We start from the raw sequence: 22077 nt of genomic DNA, 5'->3' as shown, positions 1-22077 counted from the left end.
GGCGGCGAGCGGTGGGTGCGCTGGGTGATGAGCTGCCGCTGGGGGAGAGGGCCTGGGGCGGGTAAGCGCCGCAGACGTCGCAGGGAGACTGCGGGCAGTGGGGGTCGAGGGACCCTCGGGCGGGCGGCGGCGAGGGCCGGGTGGCCGCCGCACGTTCCAGTGCGCGCCCTCTGTCCCCTCCACGGGCGCGCGGCGTCCGCCATGGAAGCACATCCGGCTGCCACCGGGGTCTCCGGGCGCCGCGTCCCCGGTTCCCCGGAGCGATGAGGAGGTAGGGGCGCCCCACGTTCCTCCTTCCGCCCGCGCTCGGTCTGCCGGACCGAGAAGGACCGTGGGTCTGCTGGCCGGCCGGCCGCGGTGCCGCCCCCGCGCCGCCCCTCCCCGCCTCGCCTCCTGGGGGCGCTGCCGGGCGTCCTCCGCTCATGCCGCCCCGGCGCCCTGCCGCGCCCGGCGCCGGCCGCTGAAGCCCCGGCCGCGCCGCCCGCCCGTCCGCCGGCCCGCCCGCGCCCACCGCCCAGCCGCCCGGAGCCGGCCGCCCTCCTGACCCCAAGATGTGGCACAGCGTCGGGCTGACCCTGCTAGTGTTCGTGGCCACGCTGCTGATCGTGCTGCTGCTGATGGTGTGCGGTGAGTGAGGAGTCGCGCGGGGCAGTTACACTCCGCGGTACACACGCCGGCTTGCGTCTGGTCGACTGGCTTGTTTTGTCTGGTTTAAAAGAAAAAAAGAAGGCCTGGGTGGGCAAGTGTCTTCAAATCATCTGTTTTTCACTTACCTCTCGGGAGTGAGCCCTGATCCACGACAGGCCCGCTGTCATCCAGGAGAGGGAAGAACAGCATCCAGGGCTGGGCATCTTGACTCGGGCTTAAAGCAGGTCCTGCTTAACCGGCAGGATGGCCATTCTTACCGCAGTCTGCTTAGATTTTAACTTTGGCCTGTATCCGAAGGTGAAGTGATTTGATTACTCCTTTTTCTTTTTTGACACGTTCTGACTCTGATGATAAAGCGAGGTTTCAGTACCTTCGTTTAACCAGGGGCAGGGACAGAGTTGGGTTTGAAGCACGCGTGACATTTTTTGTTTCCTTGGAGTTCAGGCTTAAACTAAATTCCAAGCAGAAATGTTGAGACGCGGCAGGACTTAGAAACACCGGCTATATTAAACTTCCAGGGTCAGGTAACCTAACTCTTAGTTCTGTAATAATGGTGCTGTTTTGTTTGGTGTGATTTTTTTTTTTCCTTCATGGAACGAGAGGACGTGAAACTTTTTTCTCAAGGTAATATTAGCGCAATTGTTTTTTTTTTAACGCACAGTAACTGATAACCACAGCTCTCTTAGCCAAGTGGCTGAGCAGTTGTGAAAATTTGGTAAGTGTTTAGAACCAGATGTCAGTGAGTATTTTTTGATAATTACACTATTGAAGTAGGGGTTCAGGTTGATGCAGTAATTTGGTCAGTATTCAAAATACTATAGGGCTTATTCATTGCATGATTAATGTACTAAATGCTCAGTATCAGCCATGTTTGGAGACACTCGTGCATATACATGTATAGACATATATTTGTATTTATACACTAGTATGTATATTTTTAATTTTCTTGCTTTTATACGTGCATAGACATGTATATATATTTGTATTTATATACCTGTATGTATATTTTTAATTTTCTTGCTTTTACTAAGGCACTAGAGTTAAAGCTTCTAACTTACAGCCTTTCTTTTCTGATGATAAAACAATTGGAAAGCCTTTCTCAGTTTCCTGCTTGTGATGTCAGGATTTTGGGCTAATTGTAGGTGTTTAAGATCCTTGAAGTAAGGAAAACCAGATCTATGTGATTTGTTTGGATGTGAGGAAGGAGGTAAACATATGCTTTCTTTTCTAACTTGAAGAAGCAAGCTACCTGGAGATAGGAATGTAATATGTAAACCATGTAACAACACCTTAGATAGAATATTTGCCAAACTTGCCTTTGGGGCCTCAAAATTCCGAATTGCTGCATACATTAGACTTGCTCTCTCCCTCCCAATAGCTATTTGACTTAAATTTTACTCATTTTTCTAAAAGTACCCTGCCTTTGGTTTCAGAAAACATTATAGAATGAGAGGTGACCTATGGTAAGTAAAAGAATGCCTTATTTTGATTGAGATGGTCAAGACTAATAGCTCTAAGAAGTAATCCAAGCACTTTTTTGTTGGGAGAGTGAATGATGTGATAGCTTCATGTTTTGACTAGGAGGGGCCTGGGGCTTAGGAAGAGGCGGGAAGGATTCCACCAAATTTGAGAGAGAAACTAGGGTGTTGTATTAGTGTGCTAGGCCTGTTGTAACGATGTACGACAGACGTGTAACAGCAGAAATTTATTTCCTTGTAGCCTGGAGGCTAGAAGTTGAAGATCGTTGTGTCAGCAGGGTTGATTTCCTCTGAGGCTTCTCTCCTTGGCTTGTAGATGGCGGTCTTCTCCGGGACTTTCATCTGTGTGTGTCCATGTCCTAATCTTATGTAATAAGGACACCAGTCATATTGGATTAGGGCCCCACCCTTATAAATTCATTTACCCTTAAATAACCTTTTAAAGGCCTTGTCTCCAAATATAGTTACATTGGGGATTAAAAATTGATGACACGGGTCTGCCCCAAGAAACTCATAACCTAGTTTATTTTAGAACTCTGACCGATTCTTTCACATAGTGAATTATGATTTTCAAATTTCAGGTTCCTTAGGGAGGTCTACCTTCTCCTGTCTCTGTTGATTGTACTTTCTTGCTTTTCATTCATTCTAAAAATATTTTCCACTCCCACTGTTCACTGAAACTGCCCTTGTCAAGGTTCATAACAAATGGCTTCCATATTACCAAGTCCATGGTCCCTTATGAGTTGTAATTGTATTGATACGTAACCTCTCATACTCATTCTATACAGGTGAGCATTCCTTCCATGAAGCGTTTCTCTTGGCTTTTGTACACTATACTTTCATGGTGTTCTTCCTACCATAGTGGTTAATTGTTTATCTTTTCCTGGCTTCTCATCCGCTAGAATTTAACTTTTTTTGATCACAATCTATGATAGGAAATAAATTTTCATTGCTCCCAGTACATTTGTAAGTATATATAGATAAATTACGTATATCAATTAGTTATATCCACATCTATCTACCCATTATCTCTCTTGTCTCTGAAATAAAAATTTTACAGACTAGTACTTGCCATTACTCCATGAGATGCATGCTATTTTCTATTGTATTTTTATGTTACATTACGTTATAATACAAATATATAGTATTTCTATTTTCGCCTTACTTCTGTTCTCTTACTCATCTTACCCAGTTCTAAAGATTTAAATAGTAACTGTAACTGATGACTAAAATTAAATCTACAGCTCTTATTCTTCTCCTGCACCCCAGGTTCGTGCATCAAACTTTTATTCTCAATATCTCCACTTGAGGATCTAATAACCATATCAAACTAAACACATCTAAAACAGAACTTTTGATTTCTACCATCTGTTTCTCCCTCCCTCCTCACATGTTGTCAGCAGCCAAGGACTTGGGTGTCATCCTTGGTTTTGCCCTTTCCTTTCCTTATAAATATCAACTCCATCTGGAAGTCGCGTCAGTTTTGTCTTTTTTTCTTCTAGTTTTATTGAGATGTAATTGACATACAGCTCTGTATAAATTTAAGGTGTATAACATTATAATTTGATTTACATACATCATGAAATGATTATCATAGTAAGTTTAGTGAACATCCATCATTTCATATAGATACAAGATCAAAGAAATAGAAAAAAAGTTTTTTCTTCTGGTGATGAGAACTCTCAGGACTTACTTTCTTAACAACTTTCATATAGAACATACAGCAGTGTTACTTTTATTTATCTTGTTGTACATTACATCCCTAGTACTTACTTTCCTTATAACTGGACGTTTGTACCGTCATCCAATCCCACCCCTCCTCCATCAACCACAAATCTGATCTCATTTTCTTGAGTTTGTTTGTTTTTAAGTATAATTGACCTACCACACTGTTAGTTCCTGTTATGGGACATAGTGGTTTAATATTTCTATACATTTCAAAGTGATTACCGTGAAAGTCTAGTTACGTCTGTCACCGTACAAAGATATTATGTAAATATTTTTTAATAGATTTATTTTTGTTTATAGTTTTTTTATAGATTTATTTATATTTATTTATTTATTATTTTTGGCTGTGTTGGGTCTTCATTGCACACGGGCTTTCTCTAGTTGCGGTGAGCGGGGGCTACTCTTCATTGTGGTGCACGGGCTTATTATCACAGTGGCTTCTCTTGTTGTGGAGCACGGGCTCTAGGTGCGCGGGCTTCAGTAGTTGTGGCATGTGGGCTCAGTAGTTGTGGCTCATGGGCTTTAGAGCACAGGCTCAGTAGTTGTGGCGCATGGGCTTAGTTGCTCTGCGGCATGTGGTATCTTCCCAGACCAGGGCTCGAACCTGTGTCCCCTGCATTGGCAGGCGGATTCTTAACCACTGTGCCACCAGGGAAGCCCTATTACATAAATCTTGATGTTATTCCCCACTCTGTACATTTCATACCTGTGACTCATTTATTTTGCAACTGAAGTTTGTACCTCTTAATCTTCCCTACCCTTTCCCCCACCTCCTCCCCTATGGCAACCACCTGTTTGTTCTCTGTATCTATGACTCTGTTTCTGTTTAGTTATGTTTGTTCAGTTGTTTTGTTTTTTAAATTCCATGTGTAAGTGAAATCATGGAGTATTTTTCTTTCTCTTTCTGACTTACTGCACTAGCACAATACCCTCTAGATCCATCCAGGTTGTCGCAAATGGCAAGATTTCATTCTCTTTTATGGCTGAGTAATATTCCATTGTATACATATACTTCATCGTCTTTATCCATTTCTATTTGCACGGAATACCTTTTTCCATCTCCTCAGTCTATGTTTGTCAGTTTTGTCTGTGGTGGTTTGAATCTGCAGATGTGGAACACATGGGTACAGAGGGCTGACTGTATTTTATGTGTTTGTTTCTCCCAGTTAGGGCGTAAGCTCAGTGAAGACAGGGACCTTCTTTGGCTTGTTCACTGCTCTATTTCTGGATCCTAGAGAGTAGAAGCATGTAGAAGGCCCTCATATATTTGAAGAAGAAATGAAGACAGATTCCTCAATATAAATTATTAAATTTCTATTACAAATACAGTCTTAAATGTGGTACAAACCAAGGCTATCTCAAGGTGGATAACCCTTGTATTACTCAATAAAATACACTTAATGAACTGTTATGTTCAGGTGCTGTGATGGAGGTCATGAGTGTCCAAAAATTAATAAAGCATAATCCCTAGTATACTTTCTTAAATGTTTGGTAGAATTAATTTAGGCCAGGACTTTGGGGAAACCTTTTAACTGCAATTCAGTATCTTTCATTTGGGCTAATATTAGGCTATTCCAGTTGCTTGTTTCTTCTTGAGTGAGCTTTTGTAGTAGTTTGTGTCTTTCAAGCACTATGTCTATTTAATCTGAATTAATGTTCTCTCATTATCGTTTAATATCTGTAGGATCTGTGGTGATGTCTTCTCTTTCATTCTTGATATTGTTTGTGTTCTTTTCTCTTGTTTATCACTCTGGCTAGAGGTTTATAAATTTTATTGATCTCAAAGAATCTGGTTTTTGGTTTTATTGATTTTTTAATTTCTTTACTTGTCCATATTTTATTTCATTGACTTATGCTTATATCTTTAGTTTCTTCTACTTATTTTGATTTTAGTTTGCACTTCTTCTAGTTTCTTATGGTGGAAGCTTAGATTATTGATTTTAGACCCTTCTTATTAAAAAAAATAGCTATTTGATGATATAAATTTCTTTCCAGGTATTACTTTTGATTTTTTTAAAAAAAACTTTATTTGGTTCAAAATATTTTTTAGTTTCACTTGTGATTTCTCTTTTGAACCATGACTTATTTAGGACATTTTCCCCCCATATATCATTTTCTAGTTTAATTTTGTTATGGTGAGAAAAGTGTATCAAGTTTAGGAAGGTTTACACTTAATGAGACGAATTAATGGTCTGTTTTGGTGGATGTTCTGCCTATACTTGAAAAGAATGTTTATTCTGCTGTTACTGAGTGGAATGTTCTGTACATGTCAGGTCAACTTGGTTGATAACATTGTTCAATATCAATGTTGTCAATAACATCGTTCAGCAGGTCTTTTTATCAGCTACTCTGTTACATAGTAGAAATCTTAAGAGCTCTGAAATGGATCAATTGGTGAAAGTCATTAACCACTTAAATTTATGGTACTTTTGGTGTGTGTTGGGGGTTGGGGTTGGAGGATGGAAGTTGAATGGTTTGTTTGGACTACCTACTCTGTGCCAGATACTCTTCTAAGACATAGAGGACATAGTGGAAACCATAGATAAACCATAAATTTTCTTTCCTTAAGAAACTCATGTCTTGGGGGGATGACAGTTAGTTATTAAGACAATGAAGGATGGAAGTGAGCATGAAATGCTAAAGCAGCCACCCAAGAGAGTACTCTACTGAAGAGATAGTACAGTAGAAAGACGCAAAAATTATGTGTTCATGATGCTTAAAAAGCTCAGTGGCAGTGGTAGTAACCTCTTGTCTGTGGAGTTTGCCCTGGAGAGGAAGAGATTGGAGCCTAAGAGATGGTAACAATGGATAACATTTGATGAGTGTTTATTATGTGCGGGCATTCTTTTTAGGTTCCACACATTAATTCTTTTTATTACCACATTGACTCTGAAAGTGGGTGCTGTTGTCTCTATTTTATAGATGAGGAAACTGAGGCACATAGAGGTTAACTTGCCCAAATTTTGAGTGAGCTGTTGAGTTAGGATTCATGGCCAAGCAGTGTGGCTCCAGTGTGCCTCTGAGTTATAAGAAGTTGGGGTGGTAATCCAGTTGACAGATAATAAGGATTTGACGTAGGATAGAGAATGGCACTAGGAATATAACGAAGGAAACAGATGGGAGAGGGTTTATTAAGGTAGAATCTATAGCACTGAAGTAAAGCAGGGTAGGGCTGAAATATGCTCTTTCCCACCTGAGAGATGGGGAAAGGATACAACACCCATTACAGAAATGTGAACATCAGGAGAAGGAGCTGTTGAACGAGTATACTTTTTAAAGATGTCTTCAAGCCAGAGGTAGAGATTCCTTCCTGGGGTTTAAGAAAGGTAGAAAGTATGGATGAAAAATTTGGTCATCCTCTATAATAGGGGTAATATTTGGATCTATGGGAGTGTTGTGATCACTAGAAGGAGAGGAAAATAAAAAGAGGAGAGGTTTTAAAGGGAACTTTAAATCTGTCTTCCATTTACTGGGTAACAGGGTTTTGGGTGTGGAGGTATTTCGGTTCCATGTTGTGTTGGGTCAGTGATGGTTTCTCCGGGGGCTTGTCTGCTGGGGCCGCCCAGTGTGTCTTTACAGAAGGATGTGCAGTAGAGGGAGCTTGGTGGGAAGGGTTGGAGAGCATGATTCTGTTTTCACTTTGCCTGTGTCTTGGCCTTGGACATATTACTTAGCAGTGAACCTTAGCTGCCTTCTGTGTAAACGGAAAATAAGGTTATAGGATTGAAGGTGGAAAAGAGCTTTATACAAATCAAGATTGGTATTGAGCCAGTCAGTTAACCACTTAGATATCATCATGAAGGTGGGATTAACTCCATGGGAGGAATGATTCCACAAAGATAAGAATTTTTTGTTCTACTGCACCTGGGCTTTTTGAACTAAAAAGATCTTGGGTAGGAAATCATATTCTCATTCCCTAATTAGTGTTTTGTGTTTTAGCCATACTTTCACTATGAAAATATGAGAAATTTGATACACTTATTGAATTCATTGCTGTTTTGCCGAGCTAGCCCTTTTCAATGGTTATGAGTCACTTTGAGCCTTTGATTTCTTATCTAGAAAATGGGGATAATGATTCCTAGTCTCACTAATTCAGAGAGCTAATGAGAGGATTAAATGAGATGTCGAATGTAAAGCATTTCATGAACTGAGAACTCTGTGATTACTACTGTCCCCTGGGTTTGTGGTGTGTTGACAATGATGGTCCATCGTTCAAGTTCATCTGCCATTGCTACCCTTCTGCTGCCAGCACATTTATCTTGCATAGAAAAACAATATACGGTTATGTTTCATGAGATCCGTCCTGTGAACTAATGCTTAGTTACTGGCACACACAAGTTGAGTGCTTATTTGCTTATCCCAGGACACACACCCTTTGTTGCCAGCCAGTTTTTCTGACTCACAGACTTGCCTTTTAAACTATGAAAAACTGCAATACTTGTTTTAACAATTAGTGTAAATTTTTGACTAAGTACATATAATTGTGGACAGTCCTTCTCCCTGCCCCCTCCACCCCCTCCTTTCTGCTATTCCTCTGTCCCTCCCTCCCATTTTTCTCTTACAATCTCAGGATAAGGTATAAGACCCACGCCCCACAGAATAAGAGTAGGTAAGGAGTTTCTCGTGTCTGCATATCAGGTTTGGGTGGGAGGAATTGTAGGACCTGTACTTTTTTTTCCCCCCCCCCCAGTACGGTGGGCCTCTCACTGTTGTGGCCTCTCACGTTGCAGAGCACAGGCTTCGGACGCGCAGGCTCAGCGGCCATGGCTCTCGGGCCCAGCCGCTCCGCGGCATGTGGGATCTTCCCGGACCGGGGCACAAACCTGTGTCCCCTGCATCGGCAGGCGGACTCCCAACCACTGCACCACCATGGAAGCCCGATCATTTGATTTTTGACAAAGGTACCAAGACAATTTAATGGAGGGAAGAACAATCTTTTCAACAAATAGTTCTGGAACAGCTTGGTATCCACATGCAAGAGGATTAATTTGGATCTCTCTCTCACACCAAAGTTAACCAAAATCGATCAAAGACCTAGTGTAACAGCTAAAACTAAAACTCTTAGAAGCATGCATAGGCATACATCTTCATAATTTTGGGTTAGTCAGCGGTTCCCTAGATATGACACCAAAAGCACAAGCAACAAAAGAAAACAAGATAAATTGGATTTCCTCAAAGAATAAATGATAAATTAGGCTCCATCATAATTAAAAACTAGTGTACTTCAAAGAACATTATCAAGACAGTGAAAAGACAGCCCACAGAATGGGAAAAAAATGTTTTGCAGATCATATATCTGATAAGCGTCTGGTATCAAGAATATATAAAGAACTCTTACAACTTAAAGAGACAAACAACCTGATTAAAAAGTAGGCAGAGGAATTTAATAGACATTTTTCCAAATAAGATTTACAGATTGCCAATAAACACAAGAAAATGATGTTTAACATATTTAGTCATTAGGGAAATGCCATAATAAAAGCCACAATGATAAACCACTTCACACCCACTAGGATGACTATAATAAAAAAGGCGGGCAATGAAAAGTCTTGGTGAGGATGTAGAGAAGTTGAGAACCTCTTACCATGCTGATGGGAGTGTAAAATGGCACAGTTGCTTTGGACAAGACTAGCAATTTCACAAATGGTTACGCATAAGTTACCATATGACGCAGCAATTCTACCCCTAGGTATAGTGGACCATGGAACAACATGGGTTTGAACTGTGTGGGTCCACTTAACATGCGGATTTCTTTCACTAAAGACACACTGCAGTCCACTACATGATCTGAGGTTGAATCCTTGGATGTGGAACTGTGGATATGGAGGGTGGATTGTAAAGTTTCAGGTGGATTTTCAGCTGTGGGGAGGGTCTAACCCCTGTCTTGTTCGAAGGTCTGTTGTATACCCAAGAGAAATGAAAACACGTCAGTGCAAAAACTTGTGCAGTTGGTCATTGCAGCCAAAAAGTGGAAACTGCCCGGGTCTGTTAATTGGTAAATGGTTAAAACTAAATGTGATGTGTCTTTACAATGGAATATTATTCAACAATAAAAAGGAATAATGTGATACCTGCAACAACGTGTTTGATGAACCTTGAAAATATATGCTAAGTGTAAGAAGCCAGGCACACGAGACCACGTACTGTGATTCCGTCTGTATGCCACGCTCAGAATACACAAATCCAGAGACAGGAGAGTACATTAATGGTTCCCAGGGGCTGGGGAGGGAGGAACTGGGGAGGGGACTGCTAATGGGTATGGGGTTTCTTTGGGGGTCGATGAAAATGTTTTGGAGTTTGATAATGGTGATGGCGGCACAACCTTGTTAATATGCTAAAAACCATTGACTTGTACATTTTAAAATGGTGAATTTTATGATAGGTGAACTGTATCTCAATAAAAAAGATAATCAACAACAAAGGAGAAGTCACCCCAGATCCCACTGCCCAGGGACAGCCACAGCTCCTGTCGATTGAGCAGTTTACCAAATGTGGACTTGGTGCTAGGCACCTAAGCCCTTTATTTATTTATTCCGCACAGTGGCTTTATCAGTCTTCTGTCAGGCCTGGGCCCCCTGACCCCTCCAGTGCTCTTCCCTCTACCTCGCTGTGCCTATTTTTACAAAGAATTTTGAGTGAAGAGAGAGCTTGCTGATTTGGAGTATCGTTAAAATACTGTCTTACAGAGTTAGGTGCTTTACTCACACAGTTGACTAAAATATATTTGTGGTGTGGTTCAGTTAGCACTCAGCACTCAAGCTTAAAGGAAGTCAAAAACTTGAGAAAAGGGTTAAGTCTCTGAAGTTAGGTTTTTAGTACCAAGGATTTTATGTTCATCTTTCCCCCCAGAGATTATAAGAAAGAAACAAGTAAAATTAGAAACTTCCTTAAGTGGCCATTCATCTCGGCCTTTGTGATGCTGGGGTAGAAAAGCTGGTTGGATTTTGTTTCCATAAAATGCTAGTCATCAGAATGTGCTATGGTCCATTGCTTTTCTGTGAAACTAGAGAGTTTTTTTTTTTTTTTTTTTTTTTTTTTGTGGTATGCAGGCCTCTCACTGTTGTGGCCTCTCCCATTGCAGAGCACAGGCTCTGGACACGCAGGCTCAGCGGCCATGGCTCACGGGCCCAGCCGCTCCGCGACATGTGGGATCTTCCCGGACCGGGGCACGAACCCATGTCCCCTGCATCGGCAGGCGGACTCTCAACCACTGTGCCACCAGGGAAGCCCGAAACTAGAGAGTTTTAAAGTAGAAGGCATCGAGAATACACGCTAGCATGGAAAACTGTTAGCAGTGGTTAGTTTTGTTTATGAAGTACTCTTTAACATTTCAGAGCAACCAGTCATGGCTTCAGGAGTTTTATCTCCTGTGTTCTCCTTTATTGACTGTTAGTTCTATATTAGTGGACGTCTAAAACTTAAAACTCCTTGCAAAAACAAGCAAAACTTGGTTAGTAATTTTTTTTTTTTAGGAGAGTTATTCAGCCTTTTTAATGGCTCTGACATGAAAACACTATTTTTTAAAATCTTGAATTTAAGATACTGGTGCTCTGGCTTTTCATCTTGCATTGTGTAATTAAAGAAAATTTATTAATTTTCTGTGAAAGTTTATTATTTCTAGAAACTTCCTGAATAGTTTGGTCCTGAGAAGTTTTTACCAAAGTGCAGGTGATTTAGTAAATCCTGCCATTTACTGTCTTGCTTTCTGATTGAAGCACACTTGTTTTTAGTAAATACTGGCATTGGGGTGTGAATGTCCAGGTAAATAGCGAGGTGTATTCTTTCTTCCCCAGAAAAATGCTCTCAAAAAGTTGAGTTTAATACAATAAACACTCTACTTAGATTTCATAATCTCATTATAAATTTGATGTAGATGGACCAAGCTTGAATTCTCAATTCCATAAAGGCAGAAACTGTTTTTGCCATTCTGTAGAATCCCAGAGTTTATCTTTATGCCGTGTCCATAGTAAATGCTTGATAAATGTTTGTTATATAAATTGTAATCACATATACGTTTAAATTACACATACTATTTCATAACACACACACCCCACACACAATTAACTGAAATGTTCCCAACTGATAATACTGTGTGTCATAATTTCTTTTAATGTTTTTATCTCTCTTTAGGTTGGTATTTTGTTTGGCATCTTTTTTTATCAAAATTCAAGTTTCTTCGGGAACTGGTGGGAGACACAGGATCTCAGGAGGGAGATCATGAACCTTCAGGGTCTGAAACAGAAGAAGATGCTTCATCATCTCCACACAGGATCAGATCTGCTCGCCAAAGGAGGGTACCTGTTGATGAAGGCCACTGACCTGAGCCGTGGTCTTCTGATAGTGAATGACAAAGGACACTGGGAGTCTCTCTCTGTAATGACTTGGCTTTGCAATCTGCTAAAAGATTGAAGAACATTCATTCTTGGATCTTAAGTCCAATTCAAAAAAAGATTTACATGTAAGCCATATGAAAATAAAGGGAATTACAACCAAATTGGACCATTGCAGATTTCATCGTAAAGATAATTTTTGCTTATATACTTCTACATATATACTTATTCTTTGACTCTTGGGCTTATCTTCTTGCACTGGTGTTAATCTGGTAAATATTACAGGCTTGAAAAACCGTATTTTATTAATATTAGTTCTATGTTGTACTTTTTTTCCCCCGCATTATACCTTGTCTGAAATCGGGATGCATTTTATGATTACTGTCAACCAGGCAGTAGTCATGGTGCAATTATCCTCGCCTGTGCCTGTGTGGACTTAAGGTTTGTCCTGTTGTTGGTATCAAATGTGTCAGGTTTAATTGGCTTTTAAAAATGTCTTCAAAAAGATTACACTATGATTCGGCATTGAAACGAAAAGTTATCGTGTATGCAGAAAAGCATGGAAACAGAGCAGCAGGGCGTATGTTCGATATTAGTGAAGCAAATATCCGTCGCTGGAGGAATGACCGAAATTCCATACTTTCTTGTAAAGCAACAACAAAATGCTTTACGGGACCTAAGAAAGGAAGATACCCACAAGTAGACGAAGCTGTGCTACATTTTGTCAGTGAGACACGTGCAAAAGGACTGCCTGTCACACGCCAGGCGATGCAGCTGAAGGCAGGAGAAATTGCCAAAACCCTTGGAATAGATGAAACAAAATTCAAAGCAACAAGAGGCTGGTGTGATCGATTCATGCATCGAGCAGGACTGTCGTTAAGGCGTCAAACATCATTTTGTCCAGCGCTTCCTGCTGATATTAAACCGCAGGCAGTGCTGGAGTGCTGTATTAAGAGATGCTGCATTGCCAGCACTCTTGATGATGCCAAGGGTGCTGTGGCCTGGGAGAATGCAGACACCGATGGCTGTGATTTGAGTGATTGAGAGGAGTTAGACTCAAGACTATGAAGTTATAGTCATAACTTAGCCAACTTATTTCATCATACACTTTCTTTACGTATGCAGAAGATTGACGCGATAAAGATCTGTTTTAACTCTAAAAGCTGTTTGAGTAAATTTAAAAAGTAGCCGTTCTACAGGATACACAAGCATTGTGTCATAGTTTAATTGCCTATGTGTTTTCTTAGTGATACATGTGGTGCGTCTTACAACTGATGGCATCTTAGGTTAGGAAAAAAAGTAGTCTGTAAATTTATTTTTCTCTTTAGGATAGCAATTATTTATTGGGGACCTTAATTCTGACTCTTAGAATGTTGTTAAAATAGTTATCCTCTGTGAGATACATTTTGGAGCACCCTATTCAAGATTTTAGACTAGTAACTTGGGAATCTAGGCCCTATCCTCTACTTTAGGAAGAGTAGGATTAGTTACTCCTTTTGTATGGGAGGACTTCATGCTCAAGGCATGTGTTGTGGAGAAAATACTTCTTCACAAACAGCAATTCAGTGACAAGACCTCAGAGGTACTGGGTATTGAGGAAAAAATAGAGAGTGGGTGAAAATGCCTGCTTTACTGTAAAATGATTCTTGCCAGGTTCCCACGTTTGTCTTCACTGAACTTTGGACTGCCTGTTGCCTGGGGAAGGGAGATGTGGATTAAAGAACCTTCCTGTTCAGTGCTGCCTGCTTTATACAAGCATGAAATGCGAAGCCAAGTTATTTTATTAATCCAAGTTCTTTTTACGTTTTAAACCTTTGTTTCTCAAGAACTAGTCATTACAGAATATCACCTCTATTTTATGATGGTGTGTAATTTTGTTTGATACCTCATACTTCATGCTGATAGTTTCGTTTGTTTATTAACAGTTCATCTGCTCTGCCCTAAGGTGGTGAACACCTCTGCTGTCATTGTAGCCCTTTGGATGTACTAAAAGGGAATTTACAGAGTATAACTTTACTTTTAAGTATTTGCTAAGGAGAGGTCCCTAGCAGCTGAGAGTGGGGCACAGTCTTTGTCTTTATTTCCTTAGTGGATGCAGTTTTCTGTTTTTATGTGACTATATTGATTAACAAAACAGTGACACAAGTTTCAAGCATTAATTTGAATGCTTCATACTAGCTAAATATCACATTAAAATGCTCATCAGTTAGAAAGAACGTTAATGCTTCTTGGTGCTGGGAGGATATTTGAATTAGATCTTTTGCAGTCTGATATTTGGAGCTGTGGATTCCACTTTGTAGTGGGTACCTTAGGTTTAGGTAATGGTTGCTGACACACTTTAAGTAGCTGGTAAACTTCCTCTTGTGTCAGTATTAAGAATGATGGCCGATATAACCCCTAAAATCTGCAAGGGTCATCCACAAATTAATCCCTGAAAGATGTACATGTTGGTATTATTTATTAATATTTATGCTTTTATGGATGTCTTTTAAAAATAGAATTGTGTGAAATGTTCTGCTTAACTTGCTTGGGAAATATAGCCAAAGCATATTAATAGCTCACACTCTACCGTGTTTTAACTCTTAGGAAAGTGAAATCACTGCTGCCAAAATGAGAATTCTACAAACGAATTCCTTTGTTTAAAACGTTTTTTTCCCCCCAGTACACTCACCATAGTACATATTTCTAAGGCCACTGAGAGAGGCAGGAGAAATAGTTGTTAACACAGAATTATTTGTGTGATATAGTGTTTTTGTTCTTTTTCCTGTTTTAGTGCTTTTGTAGCTGAACTTACAGAACTCATCGTAAGTGCATTTTCAGTTTCTTAGTAGGAGACGGAGTAGGCTGTGGTCAGTTTTAAAGTTTAGAGGGTCCTGAGCATTAAAGACACAAGTATTTGTCTTGTTTGAATCCTCACAAACAGTGATGGCGAACAAGGACGTCATCGTTTGAGGATTAATTCTAAAATGAGGATTCTGGTGGGTGCTTTTCCTTCCCAACCAACCATTTCCAAATCTTTTTCTTCTTTTGCTTCTGAAACTTTTGTGAAGATTGCCTGTATCAAATTTATTGGTAGCATTGCTCTGATTTCAAGGCCAAAAAACGCTAAGTATTTGTGTGACATTGTTAAATAAGGTTTTTAATATTTACATGAAGCTAAAAATAGAATTCATCCAGTGGATTTTTGTAGTGATGTTTTCATGGTGGAAACATAAATACGTCATTTTGTGGTGGATAGCCAATTTATAGACATGCTGACCCATTTCTTCAGGTGTTATCAGATTTAAAAACAACTTCGAACTGTTATTTTGCTGAAAGTTGGGAATATGTTAAGTAACGGATTCACAAAATAGGGCATTTTAAACCAAACTGTGTTGAAAGGTTTGAAAGTAGTACATTTTTACTTTTAAGAGCAACAGTTTTTGAAATTATTTTAAGTCAACAATGCAGTATTTTTTAAAGTCAGTTTTTCTTAAAAGGTATGTTTTAATGTGACATGTAACCAATGTAACTTTAGCTTTTGACTGGTAAACTTCAAGTGCTTTTATATTTCAGGTTGACTTTAAAAAGCCAATGAGCAGTACTCAGAGGTTATGGATCCTTAAGCAATTAGTGGAATAGTATTTTGTTATGGAGTCTAGGATTATTGTCTGCCTTTAAAGTATTCTATAGTTTTTAACTTAAAGCATAAAGAGTAACATTTTATCTTATATTAATTTAAAAAGTTGCATTTTGCATTTGTTACTATACATGTGTCGCCTGTTTTATGACCAGTGTTTACCCCTCTAAGTCAGTTCTATGCATAACCATTCACCAAATACTGCTGCTCTGGTTTCTTAGAGGAAACATTCTGTGCTATGCTATGATGTATTGTCATCTTGCTGCTTGACAAATAGGTTTATAAGGAATTAGAACTGTGTGTGTTAATAGTACCTTTGTATAACGAGATGTAAAATTAGAGATGAGTCTGTGTAAACGATTATTCACTGTTTTAGAACTGGGCAACACTATATCTAAAACTTCTGTGGTTTGTATGATGCTTCACTTTACACAGAATAAATTAAAATGAAAACAAAAGTTGTGTTTGTTTCATTGATAAAGAATAAGAAGCATGAAGGGTACCTTGGACATGAGGGATTGGAAACCAGCCACTTTTACCAGTGGTTCACCCTTCACCTCCTTTGTCAAACTCTAAACATCTATAAGAATTAAGACAACATCTCAGTAGTATTCCTAGTGCCATGAAAGTAATTGACTTGGAACCTAAGGGCACATAGCGTTAGAGCTCATTTACACTTCAAGTTTAGCCTTTTTTCTTCTCACGCTTTATCCAGTACCTTCAAGATTGTTTTGCAAATCTGTTTACCATAGATCATGTCTCACATTTTGTTAGTATTAACCACCAGGAAGACTGAGTGAGGGAATGGACCAAAGCCAAGTGAAAAGATGGAGGGATGCCTTGGAACCCATTTGCAATAGGAAACCATGAATTGCAGTGGCTGAGCGCCAAGTACTGATTTTTCTTCTGCAGTGCTCGGCTGCCAAGAATGTAGAATGGAAAAAGTGGACCGTGTCAGGGTCAGGCTTTGTCAGGTAGGAGTGTCCAAAGGGCACGGTCACTTGAGATTGCCGGAGACTGGCCGTGGGGTTTGGGCTGGGTTGCGAGAGAAGTCGGATCAGTACGGCACTGATAATGGGGCGAATGGAAAGGGATAGAGGCTGAAGATAATAAAATGCATGTGCCGTAATGTATATAGTGGATAGAATAGGAAGTTTGGGGTGGAGATTAGGACTTTAGAGGTGAAGCAACCGTAGCAAAGGGGAATCAGAACTGTGACACGTTCTAGGGTGTCATGTGCATTGTCATCATGGCCACTAATAGTTCTGCATCGTGGCTGGAGTTGGGATGGAGAAGACGACCATGACCTGGAGGACCAGGTCGGGGACTTGGAGGACTGACCTTAAGGTCGGGGATGTCAGGTGGCCCTTAAAAGGAGGAAGGAGTTTCCTGAAAATGAAAGAGGAGCTGTGAGAATGCTTTCTCTTCATCCTGTCCCCCGGCACCTCTCCAAGCCAGCACGTGATTGTTACATACAATTAAGTACTTTGGTTATAAAAATGATGCTGTTTATGGAGAACTTGGCTGGGGATGGGGGAGGAGAAAGGAGTTGAGGACAACAAAAGCTTCTCTAAGAATCTTAGGGCGGAGTAGGAGTTCTCCAGGGTTCTGGACAGGAGAAAGGGCAGGTGCCAAGTCAGAGTTGAGGGAAGATGCCTTGTTTGGAGAACCGTAGATAGTTGATTATTCCTGGAATGGAGAGTGATTATGGGGTGCAACGTTTTGAAACTGGAGAAGTAGGAAAGATCTAGGTCATCAAAGATCTTGTATGCAATGTCAACGGCTTTGTTTAACGTACTAAGTGCTGGCTGTTCTTGCAGGCACCTGGACAAAGTACAGATGGCTTAGGAAGCTCATGCTGACTGCCCCGAGGAGGTCTCCTTTGGAGACACAATGGAAACAGGGTGATAGAAAGCTACCGGCAGGCTTGAAAGGAGTGACGGCCGTGGGAAGTTTGAGGACATGAAGAACCCACAGGGCTTGAGACTGGGTTGTGAAGGCAAGTGACGGAGAAGTGAAGGATGATTTCAACATTTGAGATGGACAACGCTGAGGGAAGTGTATGGAAGAAGTAGGCTTGAGGCTGGTTGAAGGGACATGGAAGATGAGAGTCCAGTTTGGGGCATACATATTTGTATTTGAGGTGCTTACAGGCCACTGGGTGGACAGAAATACTAAACAGTTGTGAAAATGGTAGGAGGGCCATCAGTGATCATCAGCGTGTGAATGCAGTTGGAGCTGTTGGCAAAAATAGGATCTGCCAGGGAATAAGCCAGAATAAGGAGAGACCCAAGGAATGGCCCCTAAGGAGCATCAATATTTCAGAGGCTGGTAAAAGAAAAAGAGGCCACCAAGGACATTGAGAAGGACTGCGGAGAACCAGGAATATACCTGGAAGGCAGTGTGCTTGAGGCCAATGAAGAAAGAGCTTGCAGAAAGAGCAAGTGTTAAACTGATATATATTAAAGAATGATGCCGCTCAGATCTGATTATTGAGAAATTGGGGTAACCTAGTTCTGGCAGAAGTCTGTGCAAAAGAAGATGTGAAATTTCTGCAAGGTGACAGTGGGGACAAATGGAATAGATATTGACGGGAGTCAATTGGACAGGGTTTGGTGATTGATTAGCTATGGAAGGTGAAGGGCAAGGATGAATCATTGGTGGAGGGCTGATGGAGGGCATGGGTGGAGCATGTTAGAGGGGATACGTCCAGGTGCATGGAAGACCAATGGAAATGGCCACCCTGAGGATACAGGTCAGAACTGAGTTCCTACCCAGATGCTGTAACTTGATAGTTGGCAATTTATTTAACCTCTCTTGTTGCCTGGTCTGCTGAGTGAGAATGAGAATGTGCAGGGCTGTTGTAAGGAGTAAATTTTTCAAAACACCTGTTGAGCACACTTCTTTAAAAAAAAAATTTTTTTTTAAAATAAATTTATTTATTTATTTATTTTTGGCTGCGTTGGGTCTTCGTTGCTGCGCGCGGGCTTTCTCTAGTTGCTGCGAGCAGGGGCTACTCTTCATTGCGGTGTGCGGGCTTCTCATTGCGGTGGCTTCTCTTGTTGCGGAGCACGGGCTCTAGGCGCGCGGACTTCAGTAGTTGTGGCTCGAGGGCTCAGTAGTTGTGGCTCGTGGGCTCAGTAGTTGTGGCTTGCGGGCTCTAGAGCACAGGCTCAGTAATTGTGGCGCATGAGCTTAGTTGCTCCGCGGCATGTGGGATCTTCCCGGACCAGGGCTCGAACCCGTGTCCCCTGCATTGGCAGGCAGACTCCTAACCACTGTGCCACCAGGGAAGTCCCCACGCTTCTTAATATATAGTAAGCAACCCATAGCTTCACTCCCACCCGCCTTTCCTTACTTCTTACCTTTGTAACCGAGGCAGCCTCCTAATGACGGCTTGGTCCAGGGGTTGGTTTCGGTTCACTGAGAAGAGTTGAAATGGCGAGAATCACAAAAACACATACGTTCATCCGACAGTCTTTTGAGGTAAGGCCTAGGCTTTTTATCACTGAATATAGATCCATTGAGTTCAATCTCATTTTCTTTGCAAAAGCCAGACTTATAATTCGGCGATCTCCAGTTTTGTTCTCTTAAAACCGGAACGAGAACAGAGTCTTGCAGAGCAAAGATTTTTACTGTAGTGTTTTTCTGTCTTTGACAGTTGCCTTGCTTGTCCCTAAATGGACAGGATTTTTTGCATCTTGTCTTTATCAAATTTTTCCGAAACATTCAACTAAGTTTTCATAGAAACAGCAACCCTTTACTCACACTCATATTTAGTTGTGACATTTCATTATGTAATTGTGATATCAGAGACAACTGAAGTAAGCAGGTTTGGGAACCATTTGGGTTAGACAGAAGTCATCTGATGAGAAAAATATGTGAGCATACAAGATACTAATCCTCTGTTCTTGATTAGTTACCCCACCCAGGCGGGGACTGTGCATCTCATGTCACAGAGCAAATTGAAGCCTCAGCCTGGAATCTCCTTACCCTTCCACGGAGCCTTCATATATCTGTCTATATCTCTTCCGACCCTCTCCTTCCCTCCTTCATTAGAGGACAGACCCCTCTGCTCTCTGAAACGAATTTCTCCTGTGCTTTGGATCCCGTTCTACCTTTTCAGCAAGTTAACACTGTCAGTTATTTCTTCTGTGCACTCAATTGCTCTGTCATCTGGATCGCTCTCTCCAACATCTAAACGTATTCAGTAAATATATTCTATCTTGAAAGAAGGAAAGGTCCCGCCTACTCTATCCCCTCAGCTGCCAGTGGCCCCTGCCTTGCCACGTCACACCAGACTTCTCTGAGTAGGTGTCTCCATGACCCTGGCGCAAAATCTGAAGGACATTTTCCAGCCCTCAGCTTTGCCTGACTTCCCAACAGCATTCGTGTGGTTGCTCATCTCTTCCTCGCTCCCTGAAACCTTCTTCTCCTTTGGCTTTAATGATACTAAATTCTGGCTTTACTGGTTTTAATCCTTCCTCTCATTTCAGGCGTATCCTGCAGTGAAATGTCAGAGTTCCTCGGGGTTAGGTTCTCACCCCCTTTTCCTTCCTGTCTCCTCGGGCAGCCCTGTTTGTGTCCTCAGCTGCCACCTCTTGACCAGTGGAGCCACATTCCTGTCTCTTGAGCCAGTGACCTTCTCAGTATCCCCTCTTGGTTGTCTTAAACACTGGTCTCACCCAGCATCTGCAACCGCTTCTGATACTGGGGTCATACCAGCCTGCCTGTTGACCGTTGTAAAGTTGACAAACTAGGTGTCACTGTTGACCTTTCTTTTTTGTTTGTTTGTTTCTTTTACTTTTTGGCTGTGCCCTGTGGCATGTGGATCTTAGTTCCCCCACCAGGGATCGAGCCCTCGCCCCCTGCATTGGAAGCGTGGAGTCTTAGCTGCTGGACCACCAGGGAAGTCCCTCTTGACCGGTCTTTTGGGTCCCTTATTCAACACATCAAGTCTGGTTGACTTTACTTCTGAAATAGCTCTTGGAGCCTTCTCTACTTTCGTCCATTTTCCTATTACCCTCTGTAGGCAATGAAGTGTAGCAGGCATGAGGGTGGCCTCTGGAGTTGCGACCTCTGTGTGCCTCATTTTTCATCTGTAAAATGGGTATGATCGTAGTACCTATCTCATAGGGCTTCTGTAAGGATTGAATAAGTGAACACACACAAACATGTAGAATAGTGCCCAGACCCCACTGCTCTGATGCCCACCTGGATCCTGTGATAGTGGCTGTCTCAAATCCACGACAGCCCCTCTCCAGCCTTCTCTCCTCCTTGTCACCAGAGTGATCTTTTTGAAACTCAAATATGGCCATGTCGGCTTCTTGCTTATATCGTGGGAATGGCTTCCCACCGTCCTAGAGAAAAGGTGGAAAATCCTCAACACGCCCAGGACACGCTGCAGGGTTTCATTCACCAGCTTGTCAGGCAACTTCTCCCACCACTGGCCTCCCCACCACCTACACTTGCAGCAGGTGAGCCTCCTCTCAGCTACACACATACTCGGAGATCACCGGCACCCCTGTCCCTGGGTCCCTGCACTGGCTCCTCCCCCCTCACCCCTTCTCCTAGTCATTCGTCAGATTTCAGCTCAAAGTCACTTTCTCAGGGGAGCGTCTTTGAACACTACCCGACCCCTTTCCAGGCAGTTCCTTTGTTACATAGACTGGTCCTCTTCTCCTCCAGACAAGAGTTAAACACTTCTTGGTGCGTTTATTTGATGAAGTGCTATCATCCCCTATGTTGAACTGATCAATATATCAGTATAAGGTAGAACTTAAATCAAAATGACATTGTAACCCGCAAGCTGCAATATATTCAATCTTTGAGTCAGAATCTGAGTCTAATCTGAGAGGCTTAATTCTGCCTTATCAGTATCTCCTGACGATGCTTACCGTTTTCTTTAATCAACAAACACAAAAGTGTATGTTAGTGAGATGCTTATTTTGCAAGCCCCCGATTCTTTCTGTGTCTTCTGTGTCCGTTACTCTTCCATCCCTTCTGAAAAGGTCCAAATAGCCTGTCACACAGCAACTTTTAACCACAAGATGGCGACAGATTTCAAGAATTAGCCAGTGAGTCTAGTTGCGCTTCCTCTCAGGGGTGTGTTCCGTTAAAAGGATGTTGACGGGTTTGGTAATTTTACGGCACACTGTTTTGCACCATATGTATTTAACCTAATCCTCTTTGCTTAAAGCAGTTAAGTGAGCGCGTATAAATCGTTGATTAAACTGGAAGGGGATGGGGGATTATTCATCACTGGGCCAGGACA

General features: G+C 41.6%; 1 protein-coding gene across 1 annotated transcript; it reads left to right on the top strand.

Moving 5' to 3' along the window:
- Window positions 1-132: 132 nt before the first annotated feature.
- On the top strand, window positions 133-16261 carry SMIM13 (small integral membrane protein 13). Its single transcript, XM_004281035.3, has 2 exons — window positions 133-627; window positions 11985-16261. Exons 1-2 carry the CDS (start codon window positions 552-554, stop codon window positions 12170-12172), a joined length of 264 nt encoding a protein of 87 aa, XP_004281083.1. The 5' UTR covers window positions 133-551; the 3' UTR covers window positions 12173-16261.
- Window positions 16262-22077: the final 5816 nt, after the last annotated feature.

The sequence above is a fragment of the Orcinus orca genome, chromosome 10, assembly GCF_937001465.1.
Source record: "Orcinus orca chromosome 10, mOrcOrc1.1, whole genome shotgun sequence".
Classification (NCBI taxonomy): Eukaryota; Metazoa; Chordata; class Mammalia; order Artiodactyla; family Delphinidae; genus Orcinus; species Orcinus orca.
The sequence above is the reverse complement of the archived record's forward strand: the minus strand, read 5'-3'. Positions and strand labels throughout refer to the sequence as shown.

What these genes read in the sequence shown, in the direction of transcription:
- SMIM13 (XM_004281035.3), top strand. Translation starts at nt 552, where the DNA reads ATGTGGCACAGCGTCGGGCTGACCCTGCTAGTGTTCGTGGCCACGCTG. An exon ending in GCTGCTGCTGATGGTGTGCG is followed by an intron (nt 628 to 11,984) that starts GTGAGTGAGGAG and finishes ATCTCTCTTTAG; the next exon opens with GTTGGTATTTTGTTTGGCAT.